This window comes from Camelus dromedarius, chromosome 10 (genome assembly GCF_036321535.1).
Source record: "Camelus dromedarius isolate mCamDro1 chromosome 10, mCamDro1.pat, whole genome shotgun sequence".
NCBI lineage: Eukaryota > Metazoa > Chordata > Mammalia > Artiodactyla > Camelidae > Camelus > Camelus dromedarius.
Window position 1 is genome coordinate 54,388,472 of NC_087445.1, and position 22,313 is coordinate 54,410,784.

Below are 22,313 nucleotides of genomic sequence, written 5' to 3' on the forward strand. Positions count from 1 at the left end.
ATTCCTGGCAGCACTGAATAATTCAACAAACATTTAAGAGAGCTGAGGGATATACAAAGGAGAAAATGCTTTCTCTTGTTCTCAGGGAGTTTACAGTCTAATTATGAAGTTTACAGGATTGGGACCAGAACTATTAAAGTTTTATTTTTTTCACTATTTTATGGCCTAATGGTTACTGGTAACACACCACAGATTCAACAGCCCAGTGATATGGTGGACCCTCTGATCAAACTAGAAGGGAACAGAGAACAAATGCAGATGGAGAATTAATGATCTCAACCAGTACTTGCTGAACCCTTACTGACTTATTAGCTGCTTTCATATGTTACTTAATCTTGACAACAACCCTTCCTGGTCATCCTTATTATCTGTGTTTCACAGGGGAGAAGAAAGAGTTTTCGAGAAGTGATTCATCCACAGTCACAGACCTAGAAATTATTGAAATGCACCAACTGGAATTTCTTTTTTGGCCTCTTCTTTGGCTGTCCCCAGGTTCCCATCTTGACTTTTCTTTGCTTAGATTCCTTTTCAAGGCACGTGAAGCCAATTTACTTCTGTGCTATTTTTTCCCTGTAGACTTTGAGTAGTCTTTACAACTTGCTGTCCTTCACTCCATGAGCCAGGCTTTCTAGAGTCTCCCTTGCACCTTGGCAATAAACTTTTTTTTTTCTCTCTTTTCTAACTGTCTTTAAGACTTTCTTTGACAGGATGAAATGAAACATGTAAAAGGTTTATAACCGTACCTTGAAGTGGTTCTCTTAATATTAAGTATGATCTTTTAGTTTTATTTCTGCCACATTTTCTTACCTCACACTATTTCTCAACGACTTAAGGGTTGTAAATTTCTTGAATGTGGTCACTACGCCTACTCTAACTTGTTGATACTGCATAGCATATTCATGTAGCAACGGGGACTAGTAAGAGAGCCGAAACTGTCTCTTTTGCTCACCTCTTTATTCCCAGTGCCTGCAAATTATCGAATTTAGCATGCCCTTAGTATACATGTTTTAGTATGATGAGTTACTACCCGCCTATTGTTTTCCGTGTGTTATTCTGTATAAAAAGTTTCCTTCAGATCCAATATGGTTCTGAATTGAGAGCCCTGGAGGGGTTTTTACCTTTTCCCTATTTTCAGCCCTTTGTATCAATTTCGACCTTGGGTGCATTCCATTAAGCTCTTAGTGTCCTTCAAGGCTCAGTTTCCACATCAGCAAAATGGGGAGAGTAGCAACAGATGCTTGTTTCTCCTCATCTTCTATCACCTAGTCGTTTTCCAGGGGCTTATTTGGATGAAATAAGCTTTGCTCTGGATGAAAATCAGCCACCTGAGAGGTAAGAAGCCACTAGGGTCCTCAGGTTGCGAGCCCAGTGTGGATAGCGAGCAGCTCCGCCCGCCTCGCCCGTGCCCGTGCCTCGTGGGTCCGGAAGCAACCCGACCCCATTTCGGTTGCGAGCCTGCCCAGTCCTCGGGCGCCCCAGCCTCAGGCGCCCTCTCGCCCCGAGGTAGCGCTCTGCCTCGGTGCCACCGCTAAATGGGCTCGGCACCGCGCAGGCTCTGACGCGCGCCGAAGGGCCCGGCCTCGTTTTGGCCGCAGCCGCCCGGCCGCCCGCGCGGCGCTGCACTGGGGGCGGGGAGTCTGATGGGAGACGCGCGCCGCGCTGAGGAGGCGGCGGCCCGGGAGAGGGAGCGGGAGAGGGACTGGGCGCGGGAGGCGGGAGGCGGGGGACAGGGGGAGGCGCCGCCGCCGCCGCCCGCCCCTTTCCGCTGGGGAGCAGCTGCAGCAGCAGGAGCGGAGCAGGAGCAGCGCAGCCACCACCGCCGCCGCCGTGGGATGTGGCCGGCGCCCGCCCCGAGCCGCGCCGCCCCCTGAGTACCCGCCGCCGCCCGAGCCGCCGCCACCGCCGCCGAGCCGTGCGGGGCCAGGCCGCGCCCTCCCCGGGCGCCCGCCGGCTCGCATGCCGAGGGGCTCCGGGGCGTAGCTGCGCGCCCGGCGCCGCCTCCGGGCTCCTCCGGCCCCGCCATGGGCTGCTGCAGCTCCGCCTCCTCAGCCGCGCAGGTGAGGGGCTCCCGCCTCCCGGCCGCCCGCCCGGATGCCTCCCCCGCCCCGCGGGCGCCCGCCGCCTCCCACCACCCGCGAGCTTCCCTTCAGCCCACTGTGCACTCCACAGGCCCCCACACCCGCCTCCCCATCCCGCCTCCCCCTGTCCCGCAGATGCCCCCGCGCTTGCTCCGGTGACTGCCGACTCGCAGACGCCTCTGCGCGGCCCCCGGGACGCCCCTAACGCTGCCGGCCCCTTTCCGACTTGGCCGCTTCCTCCCAGTCACACCTGAGCGGCCCGTCCCGCCAGCCTGCAGGTAGAGGCAACGCGGGCGCCTGCTCCCTGCCCCAGGTGGCACCCCTTTCCCCCGTCTTCCGGGCCTGGCTCCTCTCTTCCCACCTCCTTGGAGTCTTTATCCTCCCCATCCACCGACTGTTTTCTGTGCTCCCTGGAGGAGTACCCCCAGCATGGGCTGTTTACCCTACTCCCACCTTATTACAGTTTCTGCTCGATTAGATATTCTGCCCCTTTCTCTCGCCCGCCGCCCCCGTCCAGGCTCTAAGTGTTTAAGCAGGTCCCAGAGCCCTTGTACAACCCACTTCCCCGATCCTGGCCGCTCGCTGCCACCCATCCCCCCTTTGTGCCTTGACCCCGGGCACCGCGGCCTCTTCTCACACCGAGGCCCCTGCGGGAGCGCGGGGACTGGGCTGGGAAGGAGATTGGGCACCTGGTGGGTGACGGGAGCGTTACGGAAACTCCCTCTTTGTTGCCAGTGTAACAGGAGGAAGAGGTGCCGAATTTAGTTTTTCTGTGGGCACTGGCTGAATGTTGTCGCTGAAGGCTGAGATGCAGAGATTTCTCTCAGCTTCTACCCTGCCCCCATCCAAATTTCGCTAGCCTCCCTCTCGCCGATCTGAGCCCTTAACCTGGATGGAAATGTTTAGACAACTGTATAAGAATCAAATGTAATAGGACTTGACTGCTGGCCACTAATAACTGAGAGGACCTGTTTGTAAATTACCTAATTTAGTGGATTAGTGAGTGTATTTACAAATACGATAAAAAGCAATCAGGAATACTGCATCAAACTGTCTGGTGGTGGTGTATGAAAAATAGGCTCTGACAACGCCTGGGATGTAATCTTACAGTTTCATTAGCGTAGAATTTAACTGTGGTCTTTGATTTTGTTTGTTTTGGGGGGAGAAAAGGGCTTTTGTTTTTAGAAATAAAAGCTGGTCAGTTCTTGGAGAAGAAAAACGCTAATTTGGGGAAAAAATTCCTTCAGAAATCTAGCATCTGTGATAATGCCAGAAGTGTTTTTGCTGCTGCTAAATGACTATATATAACTCAAGTTTTAAATAACCTGCATACTTGTTCTGAAAATCTGAGCTCTGTTAGAAAATGACTAGAATTGCAGATGAATGGAGGACATTTATGTTTTATTAAGTATCCATCTTATTTGTCCATTCCTTTTTTGAGTGTTTGCTTACTCGTGTGCTTTTTTTTACCCCCTTTCCTTCTTTCTACCAGTCAGGGTGATTGGTTTAGTTAGTTAAACCTTCCTGTTCAGTTAGAGTAACAAAGAAAAACTGTATGTAGTGATGTTATGAAGGAGAGGTCGATAGACCATGGTTTTCATATTAACAGATAAAGGTGTGGAATCACACAGTGCCTTTCAACTGGTTAGGGATTTTGTGTGTATTGGGGGGAATTCAGTTGGGTGCTGTTCATCTAATATTTACTTAAGTATCATTTTCACCAAAAAAGTATTTTTCCTGTTGCCTTTCTTTAAAGAACTGGGTTACTTTGCATCCTCTTTTGGTGGTGAAATGCCTTTAAGACAGGAAAGTATTGATAGTTTATGGATGGCTCGGTCAGTGTTTGGACAATTAAATTTGGGAGAGATGGATGGTGGATCAAAACTCTGCTTTAATAACAGGTCTTATATTTGACTACTTCACATCTTACTTTTCAGAATGCTGTCACATACATTTTCTTTGCTTTTTCCTCCTCTTGCAGCCACTGTTCCATCATGCCATGTTCTACAGACAAGATGTATGTCATGCACCCCAAGGGGTGCATTTTTTTTCCCGTGGATTCCTATAACCAATCAACAGCTGTCACATGCCTTTAAGTTCAGCTTTAGGGACTTGTAGTGTTCGGTGGAGCATTGAGGAGCAGGTTTTGTGCCAATGAGCTGGTCATATTTTTTTGGTTTTGTTATTTGAGATTTTGGCATCTGTTCTTCATTTGTGAAATATTATCAATCTGCTGCATTTTAATGCCGCTTTCTGGAGCATTGCCAGTTAGTATAATATAGTATCTATATGTGTCGTATTGAAACAAGATAGGGACGCAGCTGCATATCTTCTCTAGCCCGTGAACCTCCACAGTACTTTGAACTACTCAGAGGCCTGGATTTTCAGGCAGAATGTTTCTCTCACCCCTTCTGCTGGCTTGTAAGCTTCTTTAGTATAGGAGCTGCTTTTATTTTCCATATCTTTGTATCCACTGCAGTTCCTCACTATACCTTGTATATAATAGTTGCTCAGTGATAGTCAATGAACAGAATATATAGATACACAGATTTGAACATCTGGTGGACAAGTAACATTGAATATGAATCCAGCCCTGAATCGTGTGCTGTTTTACTTCCATGAGCTGGTGGACTAATTCCACCAAGCCATCCTCTTCTAAGCTCAAATTTGAGCTGTTTTAAAATTTGCCTGCCTTTCCCACATTATTTCCTATTCTGTCGATGGTACCATCAGTTTGCACAATTGAGCAGGTTTTTTTTTCTTCTTTTCACTGGTGCTCTTCTTAGTGCTTATATTTTAGTTGGAGCAGTGGCTATAACATCTTAAAAGAGCTTGTCTGCAGACTCTAATGATAACCTGCACAGCACATCAAACAACGTGCTTTGAGGTAATCTGCAGTTTGGCTTAGCTTTTCTCATTATTATCGTCAGCAACTGAAAAGCCCTGGCAGGTTTTATAAATGTAAATATAGTATGTTTCCTTTTTGTAGTAGGGAGTCACTTTTGAAATATAATTTATTTTCCCACGTAGACTCTTGCTATGTTGTAGACTCTCATAAAAGAGTTTATTGTCTTCCAAACTGTTTCATCTCTTGTAGTCTGTCCTGGTATTATTTTCATTTTCTTGGCACTGTCTGGATATCATAATTTGCCATCAAAATAATTATCCTGTTTTCAGTTTTAAATAAAAGTGTCACAGTCTGTACTAACTTGTGTTTCATTGCTAAAAGAAGAAATTATTGGCAAAATTATTTGTGCTGTAACAGAAATGTGTATCTAAGAATCTTAAGGACTCTTAGATATGTTTATAGAACTCTTGTGGAATCCTTGTTTTGTTTTGTTTTGTTTTAATTAGTGACCACTGCAAGTTACTTGCTAATGTTAGTAATTGCTCAGAACAAGCTAACACATGATAGCCTTTGCCTAAAAATCTCTTTGAAGGGGACATAAACGTGAGATGTCTTGAGTTTCTTTTTACAGCGCTAATCCTCCCTAAGACTCTTAAAATTTATTCCCAACTCTCCATAATTCGTTTGTTCTGTTATAACCTGCCATAATTTCTATTCTTGTAATGTTAAACTTCAAAGTTCACTTGTAAATCTTCAGATTTATGAAATGTTCTTTCCCATTGACAAACCAGTTTGAATGAAGGAGGCTTTTGAAAGATTACTTAGCAAATTGCCGACAGTCTTTGTCGTTAATGGCTAGATCATTATTTCTCACAGCAGTGCTTTGGAGGCCAGGAGATTTCGCAAGTGCTCTGAAGTTCTGCGTCCTTCGGTTCTAACCTTAGAAATTGTAAGCGGGGTGGAGGAGAATCTTTCTGGTTGAACAAACTGCCCCTTGTCAGTCTGACTTTAGGAGAAATTGTTCATGTCTATGGTCTCCTCCCATGTCTTCAAATTGAGAGCTATATATTTAACTGTGTTTTCTAGATCTCATATCTTGCCTTGGGTGTAATGGAAAACAAGCAAGTGGTTCACAAATACTGGTTAACTTCTAAGTATGTTAACTGTTCCTTAACAGAATTTTAAAAGTGCTGTAGTCTCCTTCTGCTTTGTGGAATTTGAAGTCAGAGGGTAAAAATGAAATCTGAAGAGTGTAGTGGGAATTACCAACGGAGACTAAGTTCTTCCATTAAAATATGCCCAGCGAAGTAGACCCACTCTAACTGGAAGAAAAAGTCATGGCATGAAGACAATTGGTTTTTTCTTCTTCTGAATACTATGTGGTTAGCATAGAAGATCTACCCCTCAAAATATGTAAATCAAAGTTAATGTTAAAATTGGCTGGAAAATTAAGTAAAAAATGGTAATACTTTTTGTATAGCTATTTTTCACAGCCATTTTCATGTTTTAATTTCTCCAATAACTCTGAAGTTAAACTTACTTCTGTTTTACACCTGAGGAGGTTGAGACTTGGACATTGGGAAATTTGGCTGCTACTCAGCTCACTCAGAGCTACTAAGTGACTGATCCAGACTTCATCTCAGCTCTTCTGAATCTGAGTCCTGTGCTTCCCTTTTGTGTTCGGATGCATGCCTCTCAAATCTTAAATTTCAGCTCATTTTGTCTTTAGAAAAGTTCCACTCAGTAACATTTTGAGTTAAGGAATTTGCAAGTTAAATTCATGCCACTTTGCAGTTAGCTGGCTGCAGAACAACGTAGTATAATATAGCAAAACTAGTCCAAAATTTGTTAAGTTTCTGGGCTTAACAAATACTGTTTGATGTGTTAATCCTATTGTTTAGAAATGTTACTGGTTTGGAGGATATTTATTTATAGAAATATATTCTATCTATTACTAGTAATTGGTTAATAGCTATTTTTCTGTCTCCTCACTACTATCCCTTCTCCTAGAAGAAAGAAATATTTCAATTTTGAAACTTTGGCTCAGATTTTTGGGACTCTAGGGGATATTAGAGATAAACTAGGCGTACTATCTCACTTTTCTGTTGAGCTAAACTAGAATTTAGAGATACGAAGTAGTCTGAGGTCAGAGAGATGCATTATAAGGAAGCTAGGACTAGAAACCTACTTGGTCTCTTAGTCTCTTGATCTTTCTGTAGTTACTGTTAATTCTTAATGTTTTAAGTCTTGTCTTTGCAAACCTGGCTGCACATTGAAAACACATTGAGAACTTTAAAAAATACTGATGCCTGGGTCCTCCTCCTAGAGATTCTGATTTGTGGTCCAGGGATAGTGCCTGGGCATCAAAAGATTTTAAAGTTCCCCTGGTGATTTTCATGTTCTGCCAAGATTGAAAACCTCTGTTACATACCCTGGCTTCAGGTAATTCCATCTCCTCCTGTGGTATGAGTTACAATCTGTATGCTGACAATTCCCAAACTGAATTACTGGACTGAAACCAGTTCTGTCCTGGCTTTTAACCCTCATGTTCACTAACTGCTTAGCACTTCCACTGAAGTATCTTTTGGGCAACTCAAACTCAGCATGTCATAAACAACTCAGAATTTGTAAACACATACACACATATCTTTTCCAGTCTCTGGTTCAGTGAATGATACCAGTATCCTGGTGTGGATACTGGAAACCTGAGGCATGTAGGAAACCTGCCTTTCATTCTTCCATGTCTAGTCATCATATCTTGCCTCATTTACCTTCTAAACTCCACTGCCAGCCCCCTAGTCCAGGCTTCTGTTACCTCCGGGTGGAACCTTGCTTATACATCTCTCCATCTTCATTCATGCTCCCTTCTAATTTTTCTCCATACTGCAGTCTTAGTGATCTTTAAGAAATCCCAAGCTGGTTGTGTCCCCCACCTACTTGAAACCTTTTCGTGATTTCTGATACTCTTAGGACAAAGACCGGAATCTCCGACCTTAGCCAACTGCACTGTGTGGGCTGGTCTCTACCTCCAGCATCACTGTCACTTCCTGCTGTGCTCCTCCTTACTCTTTGTGCTCCAGCATCACAGATTCTTCAGTAGATTGTATTCCTTCTTCTTTTAGGGCTTTTGCTTATGCTTTTCAGTTGTCTGGAAAGCTCTTTGCTTTTTTTCCCCAGGCCTTTGGCTGGCTGCTGCTCATCCTTTAACTTTCAGCCTCAGCGTCACTTGTTTGGAAGAGGCTCCTTGATCCTTCAAACCAGGCCTTGCCTCCTCATTAACTCTCACAGCCTTATGTGTTTTCCCTTTGAAATTTTAAGCAATAAATAATTACACAGTTAATGTCTAGACCAGGAGTTTGCAGAACTACAGCCCATGAGACACATCTGGCTGGCTACCTGTTTTAGTATGGATTGCAAGCTACGAATGCTAAAAATGGAATCTGTATTTTCAAATGGTTGAAGAAAACTCAAAAGAAGGATATTATTTTTTAAAACAACTCTGTTGTGGTATAATTTCTGTACAGTAAACTATGCATATTTCAGATGTACAATTTGATGAATTTTGATAGATATATACCCCTATGAAACCACCACCACAATCAAGATACCTAACATTTCCATCAAGCCCTAAGAGGTGCAAATTTTGAACTCCCAATTTATCCCTTCCCACCCCGTTTACTCCCTGGTAACCATAAGTTTGTTTTCTATGTCTGTGAGTCTGTTTCTGCTTTTGTAAATAAGTTCATTTGTGTCTTTTTTCTTCTTTTTTTAAGATTCCACATATAAGTGATATCATATGGTATTTTTCTTTTTCTTTCTGGCTTACTTCCCTTAGAATGACGATCTCCATGTCCATCCATGTTGCTGCATATGGCATTTTCTTCTTTTTTATGACTGAGTAGTATTCCATTGTATGTATATGTGTATGTGTATGTATGTATGTGTATATATATACATATACATATACATATATATGTATACACCATAACTTCTTTATCCAGTCATCTGTTGATGGACGTTTAGGTTGTTTCCATGTCTTGGCTATTGTAAATAGTGCTGCTGTGAACATTGGGGTGCATGTGTCTTTTTGAATTATATTTTCTCCAGATATATGCCCAGGAGTGGGATTGCTGGATCATATGGTAAATTTATTTTTAGTTTTTTAAGGAACTGCCATACTGTCCTCCATAATGGCTGCACCAATTTACATTCCTACCAACAGTGTAGGAGGGTTCCTTTTTCTCCACCCCCTCTCCAGCATTTATTGTTTATGGATTTGCTAATGATGGCCATTCTGACCTGTGTAAGGTGATATCTCATTGTAGTTTCGATTTGCATTTCTCTAACAATTAGCTATGTTGAACATCTTTTCATGTGCCCATTGGGCATGTGGATGTCTTCTTTTGAGAGATGTTTATTCAGGTCTTCTGCCCATTTCTTGATTGGATTGTTCATTTTTTTGATATTAAGCTGAATGAACTGTTTGTATATTTTGAAAATTAGTCCCTTGTCAGTTGCATCACTTGCAAATATTTTCTCCCATCCTGTAGGTAGTCTTTTCATTTTGTTGATGGTATCCTTAGCTGTGCAAAAGCTTTTAATTAGGTCCCATTTATTTATTTTTGCTTTTATTTCCATTACTCTAGAAGCTGGTTTGAAAAATGTATTGCTGTGATTTATGTCCAAGTGTTCTGCTTATGTATTCCTCTAGAAGTATTATAGTATCTGGTCTTTAATCCATTTTGAGTTTGTTTTTTATATGGTGTGAGAGAAAGTGCTAATTTCAGTCTTTTACAGGTATCTGTCCAGTTTTCCCAGCACCACTTGTTCAAGAGACTGTCTTTTCTCCATTGTATATTCTTGCATCCTTTGTCATCGATTGAGTGCATGAATTTATTTCTGGACTTTTCTATCCTGTTCCATTGATCTGTGTGTCTGTTTTTGTGCCAGTACCATGTTGTTTTGATTACTGTAACTTTGTAGTATAGTCTGAAGCCAGGGAGCATGATTTTCCCAGCTCTGTTCTCCTTTTTGAAGACTGTTTTGGCTATTCAGGGTCTTTTGTATTTCCATACAAATTTTAATGTTTTTTGTTCCAGCTCTGGGGAAAATGTAATTGATACTTTGATAGGGATTGCACTGAATTTGTCTATTGCCTTAGGTAGTATGACCATTTTAGCAATAGTGATTCTTCCGGTCCAAGAACACAGTATATCTTTCTATCAGTTTATGTCATCTTTTGTTTCTTTTATCAGTGTCTTAGGGTTTTCAGAGTACATGTCCTTTGCCTCCTAGGGTAGGTTTATTCCTAGGTATTTTATTCTTTTTGGTGTGATGGTAAATGGGATTGTTTCCTTAATTTCTTTTTCTGCTATTTTGTTGTTAGTGTATAGAAATGCAACTGATTTTTGCATATTAATTTTGTATCCTGCAACTTTACCAAATTCATCGATGAGCTCTATCTACTAGTTTTCTGGTAGCTTCTTTAGGGTTTTCTATGTATAGTATCATGTCATCTGCAAACAGTGAAAGTTTTACTTCTTAAAAGAAGAATATTATTGCATAAGAAATTTATTTCATAAAAAGTATATGAAATTTGAATTTCATTGTCCACAAATAACCACACTCATTTGTTTATGTGTCACCTACAGCTGCTCTCATGCTACAGCAGCAGAGTTGAGTAGATAGTTGTGACAGAGACCTTATGGCCTGCGAGTGTAAATATTTACTCTTTGGTTCTTTATGGAATATGTTTGCTGACCCTTGATCTAGACTGAGCTGATGAAGAGAGAGACCACGTCTGCTTTGTTCATTGCTGTTATTCTCTGTGCTTAGCTGGTACCTGGTACATGGTAGGTGCTCGTGAAATATTTGAACAAATTAATAAATGTTCTTTTTCCTTCCATGGGTGGATGTGAATGAACTCCTCCCTTAGAGATTCTGATGTTTTAAAATTTGATAGGAAATTTTTTTAAGGGACAAATATTTTTGAAGAAGGTGCTCAACAGAATTTTTAGCAGCTATCCTAAGCAGCTTGTCTGTTGCAGGTGTACATCGCACAGGTGAAACAAGTGTACTTATAGAGGTGTAAATAATTGTGTCAAGGTAGCTTGGAAAAGACTAGTCCATTCCAATAACGGGGCAGTTGGATTTACAGTGCTGATGTTTTTGCAGGCACAGATGGATACTTTATGTGCAGAGTTAGAAAAAGGGTTTGAGCTGGTGAAAAACTTAAGTCATTGAAGAGGCATTTTTATTTCTACTGTGGGAATTCACTCTGTGAAAATGATTAAAGTTTCTAGCACAGTAATATTTCTTCCCTTTTAATATTTTGTGTTTTCTTGTTTATTGGAATATAGCATAGCATAATGTTCCAATTTTGAATTTATGTATTGTATCAAAATTAGTACTTTTTTTTTAAAGTGATTTCTGAAAGAGATTTACATTTTTCAGTATGTTTTAATATACTCAACAGGGTGTTGTTAGTTTTTTTCCCTCGATGGACTCCCTTCTGATTTCATATCAAGTGTGTAACAGGATTTACTTTAAAAAATTTGATGGATAAACTGCTGGAATTTATTATTTTTGTGAAGATAGTATTATTACTCTTTTTAACTGTTCTCTGCAACATGCCATATAATCAAATATTTAGACATTTATTTAGTAAGGAAGCTCCTAAAAGCTTATTTTTGTCCTAATTTTTAAGGTCAGATATGCTGAAAATTGTTGAACAGGAGTGTTTGATTTCTGGATACATTTGTATAACATAAAATAAGGAAAACAGCAAAAAAGTGGAAAAATTGAAAATACATGGTTACTTCAAGATATTCAAGGAGCAGTGAAGGTATTAAAGTTGGCTCCTTTGATCACATTGTAATATTGAATGATGATAACAGTCTAGTAAGGTTTTGTTATGAGCCACTTAAGGATGATTCAGCTATAAGAAATAAAAGACCTTACATCTAAACAGCTAAAACATTAAGGAAAACTTATTATCTCATATAAGTTGAGAGGTAGGGTGGCTTCCAGCTTGGTAAGTTCAGTGGCTTTTTGGTGTCAATGAGGACCTGAGTTCTCTCTCTTTGTCATTTTAAGGAAGGTAGCTCTCAAGATGGATGTGACTGTTGTGGGCTCATCTTTTGCTGAGCTGACAATCTCCAGTGGTTTTCCTTTAATAGGAGTTGGGGAGGGCTGCACACTCATCCCTGAACAATCTCTAGCACGGAGGAGGCAAGGGAAGGGCTCTGTAATTGGCTTAGACTAACCAGGATTTCCCTCTGAGTCAAGTGGAGGGCTGAGCAACACCAGAACAAAATTAGGACTGTGCCAGCAAGGCTGGGTGGAGGGTGCGGAGTGGGAACGGTGACTGGGTAGGCAGCTGATAATATCTGCTACGTAGTTTTGCCATTTTCCTCTGCCTATAAAATCACACTTTTATAGTGTTTCCTAACGTTTTGCTTATCGCTCTGTTATAAAACTTTTCACTGTTCATAGTTGAAAATCACACAATTATCTTCCTATTTCCCCAGTGATACTGCTCTAGCCACTGCCAAAGCACCCCTCCCCATAGCTCTCTTCCCCACCCCCACTGCCTCTTTCTCCCTCTGAGGCGAGGATAGCTTCTGGATAAAGAAGAGCATTTAAGGTTGGAATAATGGTTAAGTAGCTAATTAGTATTCCCACAACCAGTGGGCCCCAAAAGAACCTTGGGGGTTAGGATAACCTCTTCCCTCTCAAGCACTCAATTTCCTTTTCTGGCTTTTCTCACTTCTCACTTCTGTTTTTCTGTTTGATTGGTACTTTTTTTTTTTTTTTTTTAATTTCCCCTCCTTTGCCCTAAAACTTTCTTTTTCCTTCCTTTTCTTTCCATTCCTACCCGATGCACTTAAGGAGCCATAATACTGAGTGGCATATACTAGAACAGAAAAGTAAAAAGAGAGCCTTTTCCCCCCCTCTTCTGTTTAATTTCAGTTTTTTTTTTGATATAAATAGTAAAACTGAAGACTCACATTATTATGTAGACTATCTCTGTGATATAAAGAGTTCTCACTGTATAAAAACTGCATTTCTGCAACAAATAGCTAATTTACAGAAGAGGAAATAATAACTAAAATATGTTAAATCTTGCTGATAATCTAATCAAATTAAGGGCACAGAGACACCCTTTTCTTCTGTAACTTTTACCAAAGTTAACAGAATGATATTAATTGCTCATGTGGTTTTGACTCAAGTATACTTTATTGATTTGCTCAATAAATTGGAATTACTCTTTTGGGACACTGATAACATACATGGAAAGCCGTAAAAAAGTTGATACCACTTATTTAGTAATCCAAAAGTATAGTAATGCTAGATGTAAGAATCTTTCCATGTGGCTTTATTTATAATAGCAAAAGAATTTAATTTTGAACATAATATTTCTAGTGTAAAATTTTCTTGATATAAAATTCAGTTGAATTTAGTCTATTATATGTGTCTCACTTCACCATCTTCAACTAAGTGATCCTCCCTAATCAGCAAGTCACCTTCTGCCATCCTTATAAGAAATCCTTTCCCTACTGATGCTCTAAAGGTCTATTAGAATCCAAAAATTAAACAGCACCTTGTCCTGATAGGAACGTGGGCTGTATAGCCAGACTGTATGGTTTGAAAGCTCTGCTCTGTCCCCAGCTGGGTTATTTGGGCCAAATTCTGTAACATTTGGTACCTCAATTTCCCCAGCTGTAAAATGTGAACAATAATAAAACCTGCCTCACAGGCTTGTGTCAAACTGCACAACCCATGAAACTGTCTCAGACATGATATTAATATGAACTAAATCTCTCAGGTGTTCTCCTATCCATTAATGCTCCCCTAAACAAATCCTGTGTTTGGGTTTTAGAAAAGGGACCCCAACTTCCAAAATTTTTAAATTGTGTCTGGAAGATGAGTGCTAAGGATGAAATGAACAGCAATAATAAATTGGGTGGTTAGGAGTTCAGGGAATGGAGAAGGCAAGAAAGGATGGACTGGTTGGTGAGTGAGCTTCCTGGAAGTCAGCCTCAATTTGGCCTTGAAGGATGGGCTTAGAAAGAGTGGGAGGACAGACGGATTTTAGTACAAAGCAGGGACAAGAGAAGACATTACAGTGAAATGAATGGGAACAGCTAGAACAAAGGCAAGGCAGCCTTGAACTTACTGTGTGTCAATTTGGAAAGGAGACCTGGCCAGAGCAGAGAGAAATATTACATGTAGGGAAGATTTCGCTATTTGAAGGGGAGGGGAATGGGCAGCCATGGAGGGTTTTTCTGAGTGATTTAAGGGGAAGTGATCTGAGCCTTGCCTGTGCGTAAAGCAGGAGAAAGGAAACCAGGGGCCACCCTGGAAGCTGTTCAGTAACTCGAACCAGCACTGTAAGTGGGAACCGGAGGAGACATTGTGGACTTGAAATAGGGCAGATTTTCCTCCCTTCATCTGGTATGTGGGGTAAAGGAGAGGGATAAACCAGTTTAGAGTACTGTGTAATGGGAGAAGGGTATTATAATTGGTAGACATGTGAGTTGAGATGGAGACTAGTATGTGGAGTATGTGGGGAGGGGAAGATGAGTTTAATTTTGTGGGAACTGAATTTGAGGTGATAATGATATTAATACCTCCACATAGTGATTTCCCATAGGCAGCTGAAAATGCTCTAAGTCATGTGCATCAAGGAGATGCTCTAAGGACGAGTGGTCTCCCAGGGGAATGAAAGAGCATGGAATATGAGAGCAGGCCACTAGATTTTCCCTGCTTTTAGTCCCTAGTTGTCTGCTCTTATATAATAAATTTCATTTTATTCCTGCCACTCTGAGATGGGTACCAGTGTTAGCCCCATTTTACAGATTAAGAAACTGAGGCTCAGAAAGCCTAGGCAGCTTGCCCAAGGTCCCCAAGTAGTGTAAAGCTGGGGATAGATCAAAACCTGTGCATTCCCTTCTGTACTGCATTCCCTTCCCTCTGCTGTACTGAGAACTATATTTAAGTACTATATTAAATGTAGCTTAGATGTCACTTTCTGTCACTTAAATTCAGAGCTTGTGTGTACAGTTTATTCTGGCTTTAAAGTGTCTGTGTGTGGTGAGAGGGTTGGTTTTAAGTCATTGCACCCCAAACTAAGGTCAGGGTATGACAGTTTGGAACAGAGTCTTTATAAGTGGTGGTTATAAACTTCAGACACTGGGGACCTTGAATACTGTTCATTTCCTCCTGAGTCCTTCTACAATTTTTTCCAAGAACTTAAGTTGGAACAAGTCTATCATGGCAGTAAGTTTACTAAATATGACTACAGTGGTGTCCTTTTCCCAAAACTCAGATTCTCAAGAACGCAGTTTTAAATAAGGAATGTGTATTTATATATTTGGTCAGTCTTTGGAGATCCATGGCCTCTGAAAGGGTTAATGTAATTGATGGTAACATTTTTTGCTAACATTATTTAATAATGAGTATCAGTGGGCTCAGGAGCATTAAGAAAGGAAAGGGTGAAGAAAATGGCCATGGTGAAGTTGAAGACTCTAGCACAAATGAAGACTCTAGCACATAAGAATCAAATTACAAAGGCAGAGATTTTTACCACTGGGGCAAAACCTGGAAATTTTTTTTTTTAAACTAATCTGTGCTTTAAAAACTCAGCTTTTTCAAATCTATTTGGCATGTGATTTTGTATTTTCATAAATTCTAAAAACATCATATGTTGGAAGACGGTTATAAAAACATCAAGTTTTAAAATCTAGCATATTAAATATATTGAAACTAGCTATACTTTTACATCAAGAAAAACATTTTGGAGTAGACATTGGTGGTTGAAGCAGATTTCAGTTATGAAGGTATGGAAATATTTTTTTTATTTTTAGAGGGGAGAGGTAATTAGATTTATTTATTTATTTTTGGAGGAGGTACTGGGGATTGAACCCCGGCCCTCGTGCATGCTACCCATGTGCTCTACCACTTGAGCTATACCCTCCCTCTGAAATATTTTAATAAGACACTTCATTTTAAAGTTGAATTCATTTCTGGATTTGGTGATAGTTTTTAAAAGTTTGTAGTTTAATCTGAGACAGTTAACTAAGACCAAGTGGAAACACATGTTTCTTGTCGAGATCGTGATAAGGGAACAGTTGGGAACCTCCTGTGATGAGGGAATTCTTCCTCATGACCTGCTACTTACCTGAGCTCTGTGCTCTGTTAGGTGGTCCTACACATGCCTTTCCATTTAAGGATACAAATGTTCCTTATGTAAGAGCACCTTAAGCAGGGTTTCTCCAGATCAGTGCTCCCATAGTACCAGGGCTACCAGATGGTCCTCATAGAGGTCAGAAGAGTTTGGGAAGTTCTGCTGGGTGGATAACCTCTACCCCCTCCCCTTTGTGGAGTCACCGTATCAGTGTATTAAAGGCTCATTGCCCCACACGCCACACTCCCATACCCAAAACCAATTTAACTTGGCTTAACTGACCTCATTCAATTCATTTGTCCTTAAAATTTTTTTTTCATCTCATCTTGAGAAACTGATCTACAGGACAGCTTTTTAAGAACAATGCTTGTAATGTTTCTTCTCAGTTCCCTTAAGTGAGACCAAAAGTGAGTATAGTAGCAAGAACGTTGTTGATCAGGTAACCCTTAGTAGGAAGTGCTCAGCAGACATGAAACTGAGTTTGAGCACATCACAAACTTCAACACGTTCTTCACAATATTGACAGAATCGTAAATACATTTCAAGTCACTCTAACGTACTATAAAAAGCCTTATGATAAATTAAACGCCTTTCGTGTGAATCGTTTCTCTGATTTGTAGATTGAGATATTTAAGAAGTTAGGGAAGGGCAAGTAGTTTACAAAAGGATCCTTCAACTTTGAAACTTCAGAATCTGAATTGCTGTGAGGCCACCTGGCCAACAGCAAGAGAGGGACCAACCTTCTGTGCTTGGGGATTTTCTTCTCTTTTCCTCTGGGTCTTCAGTAAGTGATTGCAGGGCAGTTATAGTTACTGCTCCAGACAGCACTCCAAATGGCCATCTGGAGATGGGACCTCCCGATCGAATGCTGACTGTCTTTTGTTTTGAGAAAGAATTCAGGACAGTGATGATATTACAAGGGCTAACCAATACTAGATCTTCAGTAAATGTCTATTGCATATATGTGGTGGGGGGATGGGGTATTCAGAGACTGAATTTTTAGTTTATGATGCTAATGATCCTGGTCAGAATTACTGTTAAAACAAATATAGCCTGTCAATGGAGGTAAGTGGGAATAAACCTGAAAATTAAAATAAGCTACTATTCCAAATGTTTTAATTCTGGTGATTTTGAACCTGACCTTGTTAGCATGTTTTCCCACATTATAATGAAGTCTTTAATACTAGCCAGTCAGGAAAAAGAAGAGCACATAATTTAGAGACGCTGAGCTTCGTCAGCACCTAAGTATGCTAGGTGGGCAGTACTGGCTAATAGATTTATAAGAATGAAGGCTTACCTTCCTGCTTCCGCGTGCTCCCCCTTCCTTCTTTCCCACTGACCCGCATTGCACGATGCACAGTGAAAGCTCTTTTGGCTCATCTTCTCAGTGCCTAACTGGGAGCAGAGTGGGTAGAGTTACAAATCCTACGTATTTTGTTCAAAGTGTGACCAGAAGGGTGGAGAACAGCCTGCAGAAATGATCCCTTCCTGTGACTGTGGCTCAGCAGTGAGAGGATGGCATCGAAAAGAAAGAAACTAGGAGAACCAAGAATATTGATAGAATAAAGAGAAAATTCCAGGCCAGGCACATGCTGTGGTTCCATTCAGCATTTACTGACTAGCACTGCTCAGGCTGCTAAGTACTGGATTCAACCAAGAAGGAGACTTTCCCTGTGGAAGGATGCAGTCCATGCAAAAGGGCGTCCACAGAGTGTCGGGGCGCACCTGAGTCTATTTGTTAAGTAGCCTAAAGTCATAGGGTTTACAGTGTACAGAGTGCTGATAATTTCTTGGCAGATTCTAAGCTAATTTTTAAAACTACGAGCTGGAAATACAAAAGTACCCTGAGGGAATATAGTCACTATTTTTGAAGTATGATCCATGTCTACTCTTAACTGGTAAGGACGGAGTTCAGTAAACTTTGGGATAAATTTATTATCTCTGTAGGCATAGCAGTATTTCATTACACAGAGTGAAAGAAAATAGTGTCCTTGAGTAGAAAATAAAGCTCCCCTGAAGCCTATGGACGAGTCACACTGACTCTCGAGGTGGTCCTGTAGAAAAGATGGGACCTGTAATGTGTTTAATATTTTTATTTCCACATTGAAATGACCAACATTTAAGCTGAGGTGTGATTTTTCCCCCCTTTGGTAGTGCAAACTTTATTTAAAATATTAAACAAATCAAAAGTGTCCCTTTGCTGTTGTTCACCAATCTCAGGTGGCTCTCTTGCTGTTAGTCTGCATCTAGCGACTGAGCCACGGAACTCTGCCCTTTAACCCTGCCAGGAAGCCCAGGTGCTCTTACCATGGTCCCAGAATCTCTTAGCTAACTGGGGACTGTGACCTGTTCAGTGTCCCACAGCCACGGAACCACAGGACCCAGAGTGGATGCTTTAGTTTGTCTTTTAACCACTGCATCAGACCATCTTCTCATTTATCTTCCAGCCTTCTGCCACTCAGACATGCATTTTTCTTTTCTACTCTTTCAGTATTTATGTCTCAGTTGCTTCAACAAATATTATAGGTGATTTTTAATCAAATGTGAATATATTTAGGACTTTTGAAAAAAAATACTGAAAGCTAAAAGGAGGTGGAGGTGGGGCAGAAGGAAGAGGCACACATGTCCTAGTCCCACGTTAGAAGTTGCTGAGTCAAAGGAGATGGTTACTTGGAATGCTTTTACAGAATCCCACAACTGGTGGGGACTTTGAGGTCTGCAGTCCAACCCACCAAGGTATCATGGGTTATGATTCCAGATCCTGTGCCCCTTTTTTCCCTCTTAGGGCTTGATTTATTTAATTTTTATTTTTGTCAGAGCTATATATATATATATATTTAAAGAATCAAACATTTGTAGCAGGATTTTTTTTTAAGGTCTTTCACTTGTTTGCTGCTGCTCTGAGGCCATCACTTTTACATCTTTGAACTCAAATCTTCTGTTATTTCCCTCTGTATGTCTAACATGCTTATATTACTACCACCTGATCAGTTTTTGGCATTAATTTTGGCTTCTATCATGAAAGACGAAGACTGGGCTCTCTTCCAAATGCTTCCTTGCCCCCATGTACGTGCTGCTAGCCACCCTTATCCTACTGTATACATATCAGGTTTGTTTGGATCAGTGTTCAGTCTCTGCATTATGACTGTGTGAATGCTCTTCACAGCTGAGTTATGAGTCATGTAATATTTCATCATTCCTACATAATCTTCTGTTGTTCTTAGAGATAATAATTGTGTTGTTCTTCTGTTTACCTAGTTTTCTACGTGCTTATTGAGGACTAATCGACCTCTAAATTCTGGCCTGGTTGTATGATTGTTCCTTGAGTCAGCACACGTACCTTAGCTATTCTTTCAGTTTTCTGATGAGATCTCTCCCGAGCTCCAGTCTGGGCTGGCCACTTTTCAGGCCTGCTGCAAGGCTGTCCATTTGAGATCTCCCTTTACATCATGCTGAGGATTCCCTTTGTTTTCTTTGTGCTGGTTTCCCAATTATCTGGATCCCACGTACTTTAAAAAATTATTAGAAAAAAATTTTTGAGGGGGAGGGTATAGCTCAGTGGTAGAGTGTGTGCTTAGCATGCCCAAGGTCCTGGATTTAATCCCCAGTACCCCCATTAAAAATAATAAGTAGACCTAATTACCTCTCCCCCCACCAGAAAGAAATATTAGAAAATTTTAAAAATTGCTTTATGGCTTCCTGTATTTTACAAATCTGTGTAAGGAAAATAAAGGCAGAAGAGAAGAAGGTGAAGTAGAGTTGGAGGAAGAAAACTTATTCTGCCTTCAAACTAGAATGTCTGGGGAGAGTTCAGAACATCTGTGTTTGAGTGAGACCAATGAATCTAGTCAACTTGGGGGATTGAACATAGGCACTTATCTCTGCTCCTTCCCCAAAGGACAAATACATAGCATAAATACAGACCCAGATCACCAGGAATCTAAGGCTCAGGGATCTCTGAGGGCATGGGTGAGAAGAGAGGTTGAAAACCCAAAATTGGTTGATAGTCTGTGTCAGGAGTAAGTAGACCCTCAGAACACTTCCTCAATCAAGCAGCTAGATAACACGCTGCCCTGTAACTTTCTGTTTTTACACTTTACGCTTAGGATAAGGTTTGAGGTATATAGGTTGGGATTTTGTTTGGTTTTTGTTTGCGTATGGGTGTCTACTTACTCCAGCACAATTTGATGAAAGTTATAGTTTTCCTATTGAATTGCCTTTGTACCTTTTTCAAATATCAACTATATAGATTTATGAACTTTCTATTCTGTTTCATTGATCTGTCTTGACACAAATACATGGTCTTGATTATGATAACTTTATAGTATATATGCATATATTGAAATCAGGTAGTGTGAATCCTCTAACTTTTTTCTTCTTTTTAAAAGGCAATTTTAACTCTTCTAGTTCTGCCTTTCCTTATATTTAAAAATCTGCTTATCAGTATCTACCCCCCCAAAATCCTGCTGGGATTTTGGCTTTGGCTTGTGTTGAAACTATAGATGAGTTAGGAAGGAATTATCAAATACCATTGAGTGTTCCAAGCCGTGAATGTGGTGCAATTCTCCGTTTATTTAGCCTTTGATTTTTTTCCCCAAGCCTTTGATTTCTTCTATTAGTGTTCCTGCTCTGGTGTTTTCTTTCTTGGTTTATGCCCTTAATTTGGTAAAATAACCTCCTTCAGTAGCTTCCTAAGAAAGGATACATGAGGTAATTTTTTTGATACCTTGCTTGTTTTTATTCTTCATACATATTTAATACTTGGCTGGATTTAGAGTTCTACATTGGAAATTATTTTCTCTCAGAACTTAAAATGTGTTCCTTTGTCTTATTCCTGCTAGGGTGGCTATTGAAGTGTGATGCCATCTTGATTCTTGAATTTTTCTTTTTCTTTCTTTCATTTTTCGGCATTAAACTTGTTACATTCTCTCTGGAACCTTTTAGGATCTTCCTTGTGGCCTATGTTCTGACATTTTTCAGTGATGTGCCTTTTGTGGATCTCATTATGATGGACACCTGGGGGATGGTGGGAGAGGTGTCTTTTAGTCTAGAAATTTGCATTTTGCAGTTGGGAAAAATTTTCCTGAGTTTTTTCCTTGATTCTTTCCCATCTGTTTCCCCTGTTCCTTACTTTTCTTATCTTTCATTTCTGAACTCCTTGTCTTCTACTCCGTATTCTGGTAGATTTCCTCAATTTTATCTTTCAGATTTCTATTGCATTTTTATTTCTGCTATGAGTTCTTAATTTCCTATGGTATTTTATTTTGTACTCTTTAGTATTCTTTTTTATTTTTGCATCATCTGTTTTTATCCCTCTGTGCGTATGTGTGTGCATTTGTTTTAAGTTCGCTTCTCCCTGTATCTGCATCTTGTGTCTTCCAGCTGAGTTTTTTTCTTTTTTGTCTCTGCATTCATGTTAAAAGTTTCCTTAAATGTCTGGTGATCTTAGCCATCTGTTCATTATTTAAGTGTGGGGCTCCAAAAGGTTGTTTGAAAGCATTGTATTCATTTGGGTATAGGACAGTTGATTGTGGATTCACTGTAGAGTACTCAGGCTGGCCTGAATTTCCTTGAGAAACACCCAGAGTCAGTATCTTTTGGTCTTTTCTCTTGGACTGGTCAGATTTTCCCAAAGAAGTCTCATCTATTCTCCTGGAGGGTATTCATCTGGCTGCTAGAGTTCTGGGATCCAAGCAGGGAAAGAACATTGGAGAGGGAGTTGGTCTCAGTATTTAATATGTAAACTTCCCCTTAGTCCTTTGGTTTTCTGTGTGATACCCCTGCCCACAACTTTTCTGGGTAGAAGAAGAGCAATTAGTTACCCACCAGCAGAGAGGGTCTCACTGCCCTTAAGTAGCCTTTCATGAATCCTCCCATTTGTAGCCCTACTCTTACCTCTAGTTCCAGAGATATCATATACCACTAATTCCTGAAATGTGGGGGAGTTTTGTGGCATAAATTGGTTTGCCTCCTGGCTTTTCTCACTGTTGACTCAGAAATAGCTTCTTGCAGTCTGCTGGGTCAGTTATCTCTCTCCTACTGGCTTCCTAGTTCCAAATATTTTAAATCCCTCGCTGTCATTTTAGTATCATTTAGGGAGGGAGCAGCGTTAAATGCATATGTTCAGTTAGTCAGCATTTACTGGAAGTACCATCCAAGTCTCTGTCATCTGTATGAGTGAATTCTAGTTTAACAGTTT

General features: G+C 40.6%; 1 protein-coding gene across 3 annotated transcripts in view; it reads left to right on the forward strand.

Moving 5' to 3' along the window:
• The first annotated feature begins 1,882 nt into the window (after positions 1-1,882).
• The window catches only part of SLC44A1 (solute carrier family 44 member 1), a 171,425-nt gene continuing 150,994 nt past the window's right edge, over positions 1,883-22,313 (forward strand). For 2 of the 3 annotated variants that reach the window (XM_064490366.1, XM_064490365.1), the window contains exon 1: positions 1,925-2,057. In XM_064490366.1, the coding sequence (XP_064346436.1) occupies positions 2,022-2,057 (36 nt within the window). In that variant the 5' untranslated portion in view covers positions 1,925-2,021. Of the gene's footprint in view, positions 2,058-22,313 lie in introns of all 3 variants that reach the window. The other variant, XM_064490367.1, reaches the window with a different exon arrangement.